General features: G+C 40.5%; 1 protein-coding gene across 7 annotated transcripts in view; it reads right to left on the bottom strand.

The window, feature by feature from the left end:
• EPM2A (EPM2A glucan phosphatase, laforin) overlaps positions 1-13,044 on the bottom strand; it is a 241,657-nt gene that overhangs the window by 149,344 nt on the left and 79,269 nt on the right. For all 7 annotated transcript variants that reach the window (XR_004299970.1, XR_004299972.1, XR_004299973.1 and 4 more), the window contains exon 3: positions 4,530-4,771. Coding sequence is in view for 4 of the 7 variants with exons in the window: in XM_032407722.1 (XP_032263613.1) it covers positions 4,530-4,771 (242 nt within the window). In the remaining 3 variants the exon portion in view is untranslated. The remainder of the gene's footprint in view (positions 1-4,529; positions 4,772-13,044) is intronic.

Genomic DNA, 13,044 nt, shown 5'->3' with positions numbered 1-13,044 from the left:
CCTCTGGTCTTAACCACTACACTAATGCCCTTCCCTAACCTGCCTGGCCAGGGGCACCTGCTGGCCGCCATGCTCTCAATATGAGTTCTTAGTCAGTCTCCGCCCCCCACCTACCCCGTCACACTGTTGCTCTTAGTCCAGGTGAGAGCAACATCTTCCCTGGGGGTTAGCCCCTCTGCCCTGCCCTAGAGGGGCTCTCTGTGCCCAATGGGCCACGTGCCTCTGCTAGAAAACCCATTCTAGGGAGGCTGAGCTAATACACAACCCACCAAGGAATAAAAAGAGGGTACCCAGAATCAGAGCTTGCACAATGTCAACAAGAGCCCCTAATTTTTTATATTTCATATATTTAGGCTCCATTTAGAATTTAATTAGATAAAAACTTTCCATTCATAAAAATGATAATACCTAAAGGCAAGACAGAAATCCAGAATTTCTATATAAAATATTCCAAATTTTAACTGTTGACAGCTAAGTTGAAAATTTTCAACCCCGTGCAGGTCTAACAAAACATTTCACTGTCTGTGATTCTTACTTTGGAATTTAAAACAGGCCTCAGCTCTCAGTAGATGCTCAATGAGCATTCATTAAGTGCATGAATAAAAAATAAAATGAAACAAAATCCAATAATACTGATTAGATCTGAGACACTACTAGAGTCCTCTAATCTAACTTGTGGCCCTCCTCCAGCCTAATCCAACTCTGAAATGATTAAAAGCTTCTTGAAAGCATGCATTGAGCAAACAAAGATTGGGAGAAGAGGGACAAGGAAATGCTGGGAACAGCCTGTGGCATTAGGACCCGAAAACAGGGAGAGGAGTGGAAAAGGCCCTGAAGATGCCCTTTACCTAAGGTTGACCTTGAAAGAAATTATTTCTGGACCGACTTTCAGCCTTTCCAACATACACACACGTGCGTGTGCACACACACGCACATACATACACACACACACCCCTTCCTTTTTTACTCCAGGCAGATTTATGGCTGAATATATTATTATTTTATTTGAGCATATCTCCTTTTCCACCTTTGCAATGTAATATAGATAAGGTCCATATCATCTAGTACATCCTTCAGTAGAAACTTAAGAACTTGGGACTAAAAATATAGTCCCAACTTTGTGATTTTCAAAGCCCTTGCATATCAATCATCTTATTCTATTGTTATAATCCTGTAAGGCAGAAATGATTACCCCGTTTTCCAAATGCAGGAATTAGCCCACTCGATATCACACAGCTAGGCAGTGCAACGAGGCTCAAGCCCACGGGCCGTGGCTCCAAGGTCAGTGTCGGCATCATGGCAGAGCTGAACGCGGTGTTGAGTCAGAGAAGAACTGAGTGTGACAACAGAGGGGTAGCTGAGGACTCTGGGAAGCACGCGTCCTCACTTGGGAGGCAAGGGCAGACCATTTGTTATCACCAGCACTGCCCTGACAGAGGTCAAAACACAATCTGAGTACTTCCTATGAAGGAAAATGGAATTTTAATGAACAGATTTGGTTTTTTTCAGATGAGTGCTAGATTTGGGAGATTTTCATGTCTCAGGTGAAAGGTACAGACCAAAATTAAAAAAAAAAAAAAAAAGGAAAGAAAAAACCTAACTAACTCCTCTGCATGTGACAAAATGTACAAGAGTAAGGATCGATAGCACAATTGATTGTAACAGGTCTGTGACAACTGGTGGTGACAGTCAGGCCTAACAAACTGTCTTCTCTCTCAGACTTCATCTGACAGCATTATGCTACAGCTCAAAACACTTCCAGATGGGTTTTTCTCTAGCGTTCCAAAAATAGTCAGCCGAAGTAATCTATATGTTCATTGTGCTAATATTGTCAGCCACACAGATTAATTTATTGGTCAGAACTTCCCCTGCGACTCAGGAATGGTCGTTAACCCTTTGATTACTCCCCCGGTCATGCTGAACCAAAGGAAGCCTTCATTTAGTCTTAGCGTTTGGCCTTTTGCAGGTGGGAGCTTTCCTTCTGCTGTCCTGGCGGTTGCCAGACTGCCTCAGTGTGGAAGGTGCTCCACTGTTGTGACCGGGATGGGACCTGGTGACCCTGGGACCCCCAGAAAGGTTTTAACACCACTACGGTGTGCCTTTGGGGATGGAGTTTTCCCTCAGGCTTCTGCATATCCCAAGCTATCGAGCAAATGCCTATTGGTCATCAGGGCCCTGAGGTTATCGGTGCAGGGATGGAGAGGGATGCATGCCATAGTTAGCAGGTCAGCTGCGCTGAGCTTTGGCTCACATTATACCCTACCGGGTAACAATGCTATAAAATCAGAAGCAAGAAAGCAAAAATCAGAATGCTCTCTGGAAGCAATAGGCACATGAACCTAACAATCTTGTCTGTTTTGAAACCGGAAAAACAAAGCACTTTCCTATCAATCATCCAACTCTATTGTTTTGATCCTGTAGGGCAGAAATGATTACCCCGTTTTCCAAATGCAGGAACTAGCCCGCTCGATACCACACAGCTACCCGGGAACTCCCTTCTGCCGTCACAGGTGCCGCCAAACCTCCTCAGTGTGGAGGTGCTCCACGGTTGTGGCTGTGATGGGACCCCAAAAAGACTTTAACACAACTACAGTGGGCCTAGATTCAACCAATGATCTTCCGTGCAAGTAAAGTGATTTTTTTTCCCTTGGAAACGAGCAGAGCTCTTATGGCTACATCAAGTTTCTTTGGATCAGCGTTACCAACAGGAATAACCAAATTATCTCTTCCTTCACGAATAAAAATTATACCTCCTCCCCAGTGAGGGTTCAGTCCAGCCTGGGAACCACCTGAGATTCATAAAGAGTCAAGGTGGCCGACGTGCAGTCTCTCTAGGATCCTTGAGATCTTCTGTGCTCACCCGCATCTTGGACTGTTGACTCTGCGGAGACCAGCTACCTCCCTGGCCACTCATGACTGTCTAACTCCAGGTGATCATGACTACAAGGGACTACAAGTGTGGTGGTCTGTAGACTGTGCACGGAGAGCCCGGGGGAGTGTGCAGCGAGAGTGCAGCAATGTCCTGAGTCTGACTGCCTGTGCTGAAATCCAGGCTGTGTCTCGTTTCCGATGACCCTGACCACATTACTTCACATTTTTGTACCTGTCTCTTCCCCTGCAAGATGGACATGATTGCATCTGCCTGGAGTGTTGTCAGAATTAAATGAGGTAAGGTATGAAATCGCTGAAGAGAGTGTCTGATACATTATGTACTTTGGGAGGAAGAGGACTGATGGTAGAGACGTTTCTGACTAGGCACAACTGCCTTCCTTCTTTCCCCCAGAACAGCAGTTCACCAAACTCCCTGAGCCTGAGCCATTCCCACAGCTCTCTGCTGCCCCCTGCTGACATCTGGTTGATACAAGTAGCTTAACGGTTCTAGCTCTTCCATTCCTTGCCCTGCAAGCACTCTACTGGACCACCAAGCTGAAACACAGAGCATTCCTGTAAAACCCCATGCCTTGGGCCTTGATCTATGCTGTTTCTTCCATCTGGCATGCCCTTCCTTCCTCCCCATTGACCTGTCAAAACCAGGCCCACCTCAAATGCCATGAGATGGACACAGCCTCCCTGTGCTCCCCCCCACCAGCACCCCATAACCCACCAGCAGCACTTGACTCCTTCCTCACATCACATTCTTCTCTGTATTGTAATAAGTTTTGAACTTCTCTTACCGCCTCTTGCTAGGAGGTCAAAACTATGCCTTATTTGTCTCTCATCGCCCCAGTAGCACCCATGTCATAAAGCTCCTTCACAGAGACATGCTCGGCCGGTACTCGTGCTGGAACTGCAGCCTCGCGATTGCCACACAGCCCCCAGCTGTGTCATCTCTCATGATCTCCCGCTCCAACTATCGCAGTAACCCCCTAACTGGGGTCCCCAGATCCACTCTGGGCGCATCTCCCAACCATTGTCCACAGTGCCAACTTTTAGGTAACACTCTACATTCTCCTGCACCAGACTTCCCAAGTTGGCAGCCCTCTTGCTGGGAGCCTCTCTCCCACCTCACCTCCTCTAACCTTCGGACTTAAGCTCAAACATACCCAAACAAACCTTCCTTGACCCTCTTCCTACATCTGATTTGCCTGTGCATGCTCTCATAGCAGTATCTTCCTAACAAAAATGTCATCATAGTTGTAAATTTCTATTTGTGGTCCTTTGATGAATGCATGCTTTCCCTTAAGACTAGAAGCTCCATGGGGACAGGGGCTACACCTGCTTTTCCTCACCATTGTATTCCTAGCTGGCAGCATAATGCCACATATACATTAGATACACGATAAATATATGTTTAATAAATAAACAAATCAAAGGAGCCATGTTAAACAGAATCTTAGCCAAGGTGCAAAAATCCATTAAATATATTAAATCTAAAATCTTATATTGATTCCATTTCTATCATTCATATTTAAGTCACTCAATTATAGACAGAAAGGTATGTAGGTAGGTAGGCAGATAGACAGACAGACAGCAAGGGCTTCTCTGAAACACATTCAACAAGAAGCCAGAAAGATTCTTCTGATGCTTACCTTCGGTGCTCATATCTGGTGTCGGCATCCAGATGTAGACCAAGCCTTCTTCCCTATAGAGCTTAATCATGGTGTCTGGTGTCATGGGTTCTGGGTAGCGGTTACAGCCCGAGGAATTCTGTACAATATCCCATTCAGTCTGGAAATTCATTACAGCTGTAATCCCCAATTCATGCTTCAGTTTGATGGTTATATGTTCCACTTGACGAGGGCAGCTACCCAGCCAGATATTTGGTAGAATTCTAATGAGAATATATAGAGGCAACTATTATTATTGTTATTGTCATGGCTTGAACTCTGAGGAGCTGCAGAAAACACGGTGTAATAAAATGCAATTGACCTTTAAATCTGGCACAGGAAAAGCTGCAGTAACAATATTAGATGGTATAATAATATTAGTGATATAATAATACTATTGAAAGAAAAAATACTGGTGGTGTCATTTTTAGGGAAATAATTCTATTAACTAAAATGCTAGGAAATAAGCATTAGCAAGCCAAATCTTGCAACATATTAAAATAAGCCCACTAAGTTGTATTTATTCTTTGAATGTATATGTGGTTCAACATTAGGAAACTCATCAACATATTTCAAACACTAACAAGTTAAAGGCAAAACTTCAATGATTATATCAGTAAATTCTGGAAAACATTTGCCAAAATCGGCCATTATTCCTGTTTAAAACTCTACATAAAAATTTCAAATAGTACAGAGGCACCTGGGTGGCTCAGTCGTTAAGCACCTGCCATCGCCTCAGGTCATGATCCCGGGGTCCTGGGATCGAGCCCCACATCAGGCTCTCTGCTCAGCAGGAAGCCTGCTTCTCCCTCTCCCACTCCCCCTGCTTGTGTTCCCTCTCGCTGTCTCTCTCTCTGTCAAATAAATAAATAAAATCTTTAAAAAAGAAAAAATTTCAAATAGTAGGAAAACTTTTAAACACCAGAAGCTAACAAACAGCAATCTTCTTTTAAACAAAATCAAAGTCAAGCTTATATCCATTAGTACCCAACATTGTCCTATATGTTTCATCTAATGCTATAAGAAGAAATAGAACTATCTGGAAAAAAAGAAAAGAAAATGTTCATATTTTTTCAAGCATGTTTCTCTATCTAATATCCCAAAGGCTGGACCCCACCCTCAAAGTTTCTGAGTCAGTAGATCTGGGTTGAGAGTCCAAGAATTTGGACTTCTAACAAGTTCCCAGGCAATACTGATGCTGCTTGTTCAGTGCAAAACCTTGAGAACCACTCCCTAAAAGATTCAATTACAAAAGCTATGCAAATATTAAAAGTATTAAGACATCTGGATGAGGGAAAATGTACAAAAATCAAACAGCTCTTCTCTACTCGCAATAGCCAGGTAGAAATGGGGAAGTGGAGGTGAATCTCATTCAAAAATAGAAACAAAATTGTAAAACATCTAGGAATACATTTAACCAGAAAGATTTATGAAATTTTATTGGACATTAAGAAAAAAAACAATAGGTAGACATACTGTGATATTATGATTTATAATAAGAAATATGTATTTGGTCTTCATCACAGTTTCCTGAGTGATAAAAGCCATAAAGCTGTCTTTTGTTATGTTAATGAGGTAACTTTGGACAGCACCCACCCTGGGCTGGTTGGCAGGGGAACCAACTTTGTGACTAGAGGACAGAACTTCTCCCCACCCCTCGGCTTCTGGGAGGAGAGAGAGCTGAAGGTTGAACCAATCACCAATGGCCAATGATTTAATCAATCATCCCTATGTAATGAAGCTTCCATAAAACCCAAAAGGTCATGATTCCAAGAGCTTCCAGGTTGGTAATGCAGGAAGAGTGGGGCTCCCCAAGAGGGTATAGAAGCTCTATGCCATTTCCCACGTTCCTTGCCCTATGCATCTATGCCATCTGACTGTTCCTGAGTTATACCCTCTTAAAATAAGCCAGTAATCTAGTAAAATGTTTCCTGAGTTGTATGAACTGCTCTAGCAAATTAATCAAACCCAAAATTGGAAAGGGTCATAGTACCTCTGATTTATAGCCAGTCCATCAGAAGCACGGGTAACAACCTTCATTTGCATGTGGCATCTGAAGTGAAGAGTGGGGGAGCATCGTATAGGACTGAACTCTTAACTTGCAGAAGCTGATGGTATCTCCAGGTAGATAGTGTCAGAATTAAGACACCAAGTTGTTGTCCAGAAAATTAGTTGGATGTATGGGGAAATCCCCTCACCCCACATATACTGGAATTGGGCCCCAGAACCCAAAAGACATATCATGCAAACATCATAAAAATGCAAATATTTTCCAAATAATATATAAATGTAGTGTACATTATAACTTATTGCATGTAGTATATATTGTCTTGTCCACTGATTATTTCACACAGGTACATCCTCTCCATAACTAATGGGTTCCTCCAGAACGAATACTCTGTTTCAACTTTATTTGAATCATGTCACCTATACCTTTACTAGGTTCAATATAAAGCATTCAGACAACTGTTCATAAATGATGATGGCAAACATCACTTGATGCTCACCAGTGTTCCCAGTTATCCTCTTTCAAGCATGGAGGACTAACCTACTTCTCTGCTTGAAAGTTCGAGCTCCTGACTTACTTTTGTCGATAGAAAGTGAGCTGAAGTAACATGTGTCCCTTCCGGAGGGACATATTTAAGACCTCGTGCACAATGCTCTATGCTCTGTCTTTCACTGCTATGGTGATCACGGAAACATATGTGGATACTGAGCTACTGGAAGACTGAAGTAGCTTCGAATGGTAAGCTACCTTGGGGGGCCAGCTGCCCTGGAGAGCCAATGGCTCGTTGCATTAAGCCATTGTTTGTTCCCACAGGGTAATCTGACTTGCTCTAATACAGTGCCTAAATAATTAATTCCTTAAAGTCCCTAATGCGCAGGAAAGAAGTTGAGCAGAGGGGCTACACTTTTATAAAGTTACTTTCATATTGAGCTTAAGGCAGTCCTTCTCAGTTGGGGGCAATTTTGTTTCCCAAGGGCTATTTGGCAATGATTATGGAGGCATTTTAGATGATGACGCTGGGTGGTGCTGATGGCACCTCGTAGATTGAGACCGGGGATGTTGCTAAACAACCTACAATGCACAGTACAGCTCCCACAACAAAGGATTATCAAGACCAAAACGTCAATAATGCTGTGATTAAGAAGCCTTGTTTAGGAGAATAGAAGTGGAATAGAACTCCTTACTCTATCTAGGAAGAAAGGGAATATGGGGCAGGAATAAGACCAACATATCTGACACAGTCTGTGGCTCACTGGTGATGTCATTCTGATGATAAGATGGTATTCCGTATCATATTTTTAAATATGTATGTATGTATGTATGTATGTACATATGTATGTATAGAAAGAGAGACACCTAGAGAGTGAAGCAAAAGTCTAATATAACATAGCTGAATAGCACTACAACATTTTAAGTGGTATGTAATGGAAAGGGCACTAAACACAAGCAAGAAAATATGCCAATCATAACATGATCATTTTAAAAGCACTCGGTAATAACTGTCTGACATTAGGCCAAGTTATTTATCATCTCTAAGCCTTTGGTGGTCTTCTCTCTAAAATGTGTCTAAAAATAACTAATTCACGGAAAGTAAATACAAATAAATAAGGTATTTGAATAGGACTGATACTAGTGGATGTACAATAAATGCAAGTTATGTCTATTTGTTATAATTTACTTATTTTAGTAATTTGTTTTGTATTGTACTGACTATTCAGATAAATTTCCATTGTTCTGTGTATCCTTCATTAGAATGCTATAGAGTTTAGAATACTCATCCTATTTTCTTAAATGAAATCTAGCTTGCTTTTGTGTTTTGGTTCTTTTTTTTTTTTCCTTTTGGCTGTTGTTGTTGTCATTGTTAATGCTAATGTAAGAAGCCAGGTGACTAATCCTCAAATATGGGTATTACCCATCCACAATGAAAATATCTCTCAAGATCTAGCATCATCTAAAACTTGAATCCTACTTACCCTCCAGGAGAAGATAAACCAATTTTTATTGCTGCTTGGGCTCTAAGCCTAATAGGTTATTAGGCATTTCTTATGGGCTATTGAAGATGATTATGGAAAAAATAAAGGCAACAAAATTTAAAATAAAGAGAATAGTTAGAGAAAAAACCTAATGGTATTGTGAGGACGAGCATGGGATCCAAAGGCCTTTCACTTTATTCTTGACCCTAAAGAATTCTCAAATATCCCATGAGGCCAGGAGGCCAACAGAAAAATCGTTAGCAGGGACACTTGGAGAGTGCTCAAGAGATGTGCTTGACCAGGACACTGTTAGCTGAGTATTCAGTCTTCACAAGAATGGAAAGGACACACAGGCTAGGTCACTGGCCCCTCCCTCTGGCTGTTGAGTGAGAGCAGGGACCAGCTCTATCTACATGCTCCATCCCTCCTTCCATCATCCCTTAAAGCTTTCTCCTCCAGTTCCCTGCGGGAGGCCTAGTGGGCAGCAGTGGTGGGCTGTCATGCTAGTGGTGGGCTGCAGGGCTGAACGGACCATACTAAAGTTTCCAAAGCTGGAAAAGAGGGCAGTAGACACCCCAGTGATATAACCAAGAAATATAACCTTTTGAACAACAGTGCATTTTTATTGGTAAAATTTTGAAGTGGACTGGTAAAATATTAAAATGAATATTCAGGACAGGCAAGCTAAATTCCAAACGTTACCCAGAGTTCTCCGGAATATTGCACTCTTTGAGTGCATAGCACTTAGTATGTAGCTAGAGAATAAATGCCAAAATAAGTGTCTGCATGCAAGATTTGAATAAAGACAAAAGAATAGTGCATAGAGATATACAAAGAGCAAATCATACAAAATAAGAAATCAGAATGCCAAGCCAGAGTCAGTATATAGAATCACACTGTGTTACTGGGGGAGAAAAAAAAGGTGTTACTCTACCATCTCTTTCAGCCCTGGTCTTCAAGTGTATTTTAACCAGGGACCTCAGGAAACTCAGAACAAGTCAAAGGTAAACAGGCCCAAAGTTGGTACCTTTCCCACATCAAGTTTCTAATGGAAATAAGCGCTTGGAATACACACTTATACATTCCCACACACACATCAACACTAGCTTCTGAATCAGGTATCTCTAACTTTTTAATAACAATTCTTCCTCTAGAAGTGCCTCAAGTCAGAGTCCATATTTAAGAAATGAGTATAGGGTGCCTGGGTGGCTCAGTTGGTTAAGCGACTGCCTTCAGCTCAGGTCATGATCCTGGAGTCCCGGGATCAAGTCCCGCATCGGGCTCCCTGCTCAGCAGGGAGTCTGCTTCTCCCTCTGACCCTCCTCCCTCTCATGCTCTCTGTCTCTCATTCTCTCTCTCGCAAATAAATAAAATCTTAAAAAAAAAAAAAAGAAATGAGTATAAATTCTTAAATTCCTGATTTTTTAAGCAAGATGTGCTGAATCTAGGAGGGAGATCACTAAAGATAAATTTTGAAAACAAGTGCTGTGTTGAAGAATAGAGAATTAAAGTTATAAAGTAAATGGTACTGAACCATTATATGAGATGTGGAGCCAGAGGACTGTTTGTGGGAAACACACAAATCAATGGATCCTGCTTCCTTAGCCAAAGTGCCCTTTATATGCATCTTATTTCAGCTTGTTGTCTCTAATAATAGGCGGTATATTTCTAGTTACATGATACATTGGAGGTAATAGGATGCATGATGTACTTTCTAAACAGTAATTAGACTTTTGCTTATCCACTCAAAAGAGAATGATTTGATACTATTAAAAATCAATTTTTATTCCTCTCATCTTTTAATCTTCTCTTGGCATCAATGGCACTTTAAACAATTTTAAAAATCAGGATTTTTTTAAGGTAAAAAGAAGCTTGTTGAAATATGGGATTTAGGGAATAAAAATCCTCCGTAAAGGTGGTTTTGATGCAAGACATACAAAACTTCAAAGATATAATGAAATTAAAAAATAAATAGATCACAATTATATTATAAATTACACTGTAAAACTTCCAGAGAATTACTACTTTATGAATAGCTCACTATTGGTCATGAGTTACATCACATTTCTGGCAGCTCAACTATAGATCATCTGAAAAGGTCGGAGGAAACCACTGCACCTAACGGGTATTGACAATCAACCCAGAAGTTCCCAAACCTGACTTTGCATTCAAGCCACATGAGTTTTTATAAAAACTTGTATTACCAACATCTAGTCCAGAGGTCATCAGTCATTAAGTGTCTGTGGAGTGAGGTCTATGATTCTGTGGATTTTTTTTTCAAGAAATTAACCAGGTTATATATATTACATATGCAGCCAGATTCCAAAACCACTAGCCTAGCCAATCCCAATAAATATGTAGAAAGTTAGTATAGAGATCTCAATACCTTTTAATAGCACCAAAAAATACGGCAATGAAAGGGCACGGATTGCTCAGCCCTACACACGCATATATAAGAGTTAAGTCCTTACCATTCTCCAAAAATACTTTCAAGACTAAAAATGATCCCCAGACAGAAAGTGGGGAATGGGAAACTGTTAGGAAAGAGTAGCTATGAGGATGTGTGTCTATGTGTTTAATAGGTAGCATCTTCTAAAAAGTCAAAACTAAATCTGAGTCATGACAAGTATTTAATATAGCAACATTCATTAAGAACGTACTTTGGCCAAAAAAACGAATGTACTTTTGCAGATAAAAGGTTTATTCATTTGAGTTTTGACTACTACCACCATGATTCAACAAAATTGTATTTAAATAAAATCCATCCTAGTAATGTTACAACTTAGCTAAAGACCGGGGACGGGGGGCGGTGGGGGTGAGGGTTTCGGGGGTAGATGGATGGCTGACATTCTGGAACCTTACTTTGTTGGACTGCAAATCAAAATCAATTTCGCTCATTTGGGTGAATCTGGATTTGTGGTTCCAGGTAATCACATCACAATACTACAATGTTCGCTTCACCTGTCAGGCGGGGCCCCTGATACAACAGCTAGTGAAGCGTATGAATCAGAGCCCGCTTGTTCCATCTCTGCTGTCAGTCAAAGGGGGCCTTACTGGCAAAAATGAGTACATCAGACAGAATCAGCATCCAAGCACTTTGCAGAAAATACCACCGGGTTTTGACAGGAGGAGGGGGCATAGGAAAAACAGAAGATATCAGCAAATAAGCCAATTGTATGGACTCCACATCTCAAGTTCCATCACTAATGGCCTTGAAAAATGGCAGAATAACCTCTTCCTGAAGGTGAAAATTAGCATTATATTTTGTCCATAAGAAAAAAAAGTTAGGAAACACGGGATGATGAGATCAATGTGTGAACATAGGATTTGTTTATTTTTTATCACCCCAAGAGACCACAACTATTAAAGGCAGTGCCTTCTTCTAAGCCATAAAAACACAGCACCATTTCAAAGAGGGAGAAAATGGATTTTGCTGAGGTTCTTCATAAAACCCAGCTAATGATTCAGGAGTTTAAAAAAAAAAAAAATGATGAGCACATTTTCTAAGTTGGATAATTTTGTTGCATTTACCTTATTTAATATTTTATGGGCAATTCAACGTGAAATTAAAATGTGATCTGGCTTTTAAATAATGGGTAAAGAAAAAAAAGTCTATCAGTCCTATCATTTAGATCTCATTACTGGGAAAGCAAGAGAAACGTTAAAATCAACCTCCAGTAAGCTCCAAGCTTCATTAGTACATGTAACTCCTTCTGCTAAAAATCTGCCCTCTAGTGTTAAGTGTTATGTTATTAATAACAAACTTCTACCCCAAAGACTCCAGTTAAGGCTGAATGACTGCAAAAAGACAAATTTCAATTTAGAGAGTGATACTAACTTCTTTATTTAAAAAATAGTTTTATTATAGTTTGCTTATAGGTTATAGACTATAGTATATAGAGAGCACATGCTAATTTCTACAGGTACACTTAGTTTCTTAGATTTTTTTTGGATGTACTATGTAGTTTATAGCCACATGAAGCAAATATTTTTGTCATATGTTTTTATTTTCTATATTTAAAATGCCATATAATAATTATTAAGGTCTGTTATGGATTGACTTGAGTTTCCCCAAAATTTCCATGTTGAAGTCCTAACCCCCAGCACCTTAGATGTCACCTCACTTGGAGATAGGGTCCCTACAGAGGTAATCAAGTTAAAATGAAGCCATTAGGGTACACTCTAATCCAGTATGCCTGTTATTCTTATAAGGGGAAATTTGGACACAAACACATACAGAGAGAAGATGATGTGAAGATAAAAGAAGACAGCTGTCTACAAGGCAAGGAGAAGCGCTTAGAATAGATCCTTCTCTCAAAGCCCTCAGAATGAATCAACCCTGTAGACACATTGATCCTGAACTTTTAGCCTCCAGAACTGAAACAATAATTTTCTGTTGTTTAAAAACCATCACAGTTCATGGTACTTTGTTAGAGCAGCCCCAGAAAACTAATACAAAGTCTAAACATTCAGACTTAAAATATATACATTCAACCATCCAGATTCTTCAAATATC

Source organism: Phoca vitulina, unplaced genomic scaffold, assembly GCF_004348235.1.
Source record: "Phoca vitulina isolate PV1807 unplaced genomic scaffold, GSC_HSeal_1.0 scaffold9, whole genome shotgun sequence".
Taxonomy (NCBI): Eukaryota; Metazoa; Chordata; class Mammalia; order Carnivora; family Phocidae; genus Phoca; species Phoca vitulina.
This window is presented reverse-complemented; position numbering and strand designations above follow the sequence as displayed.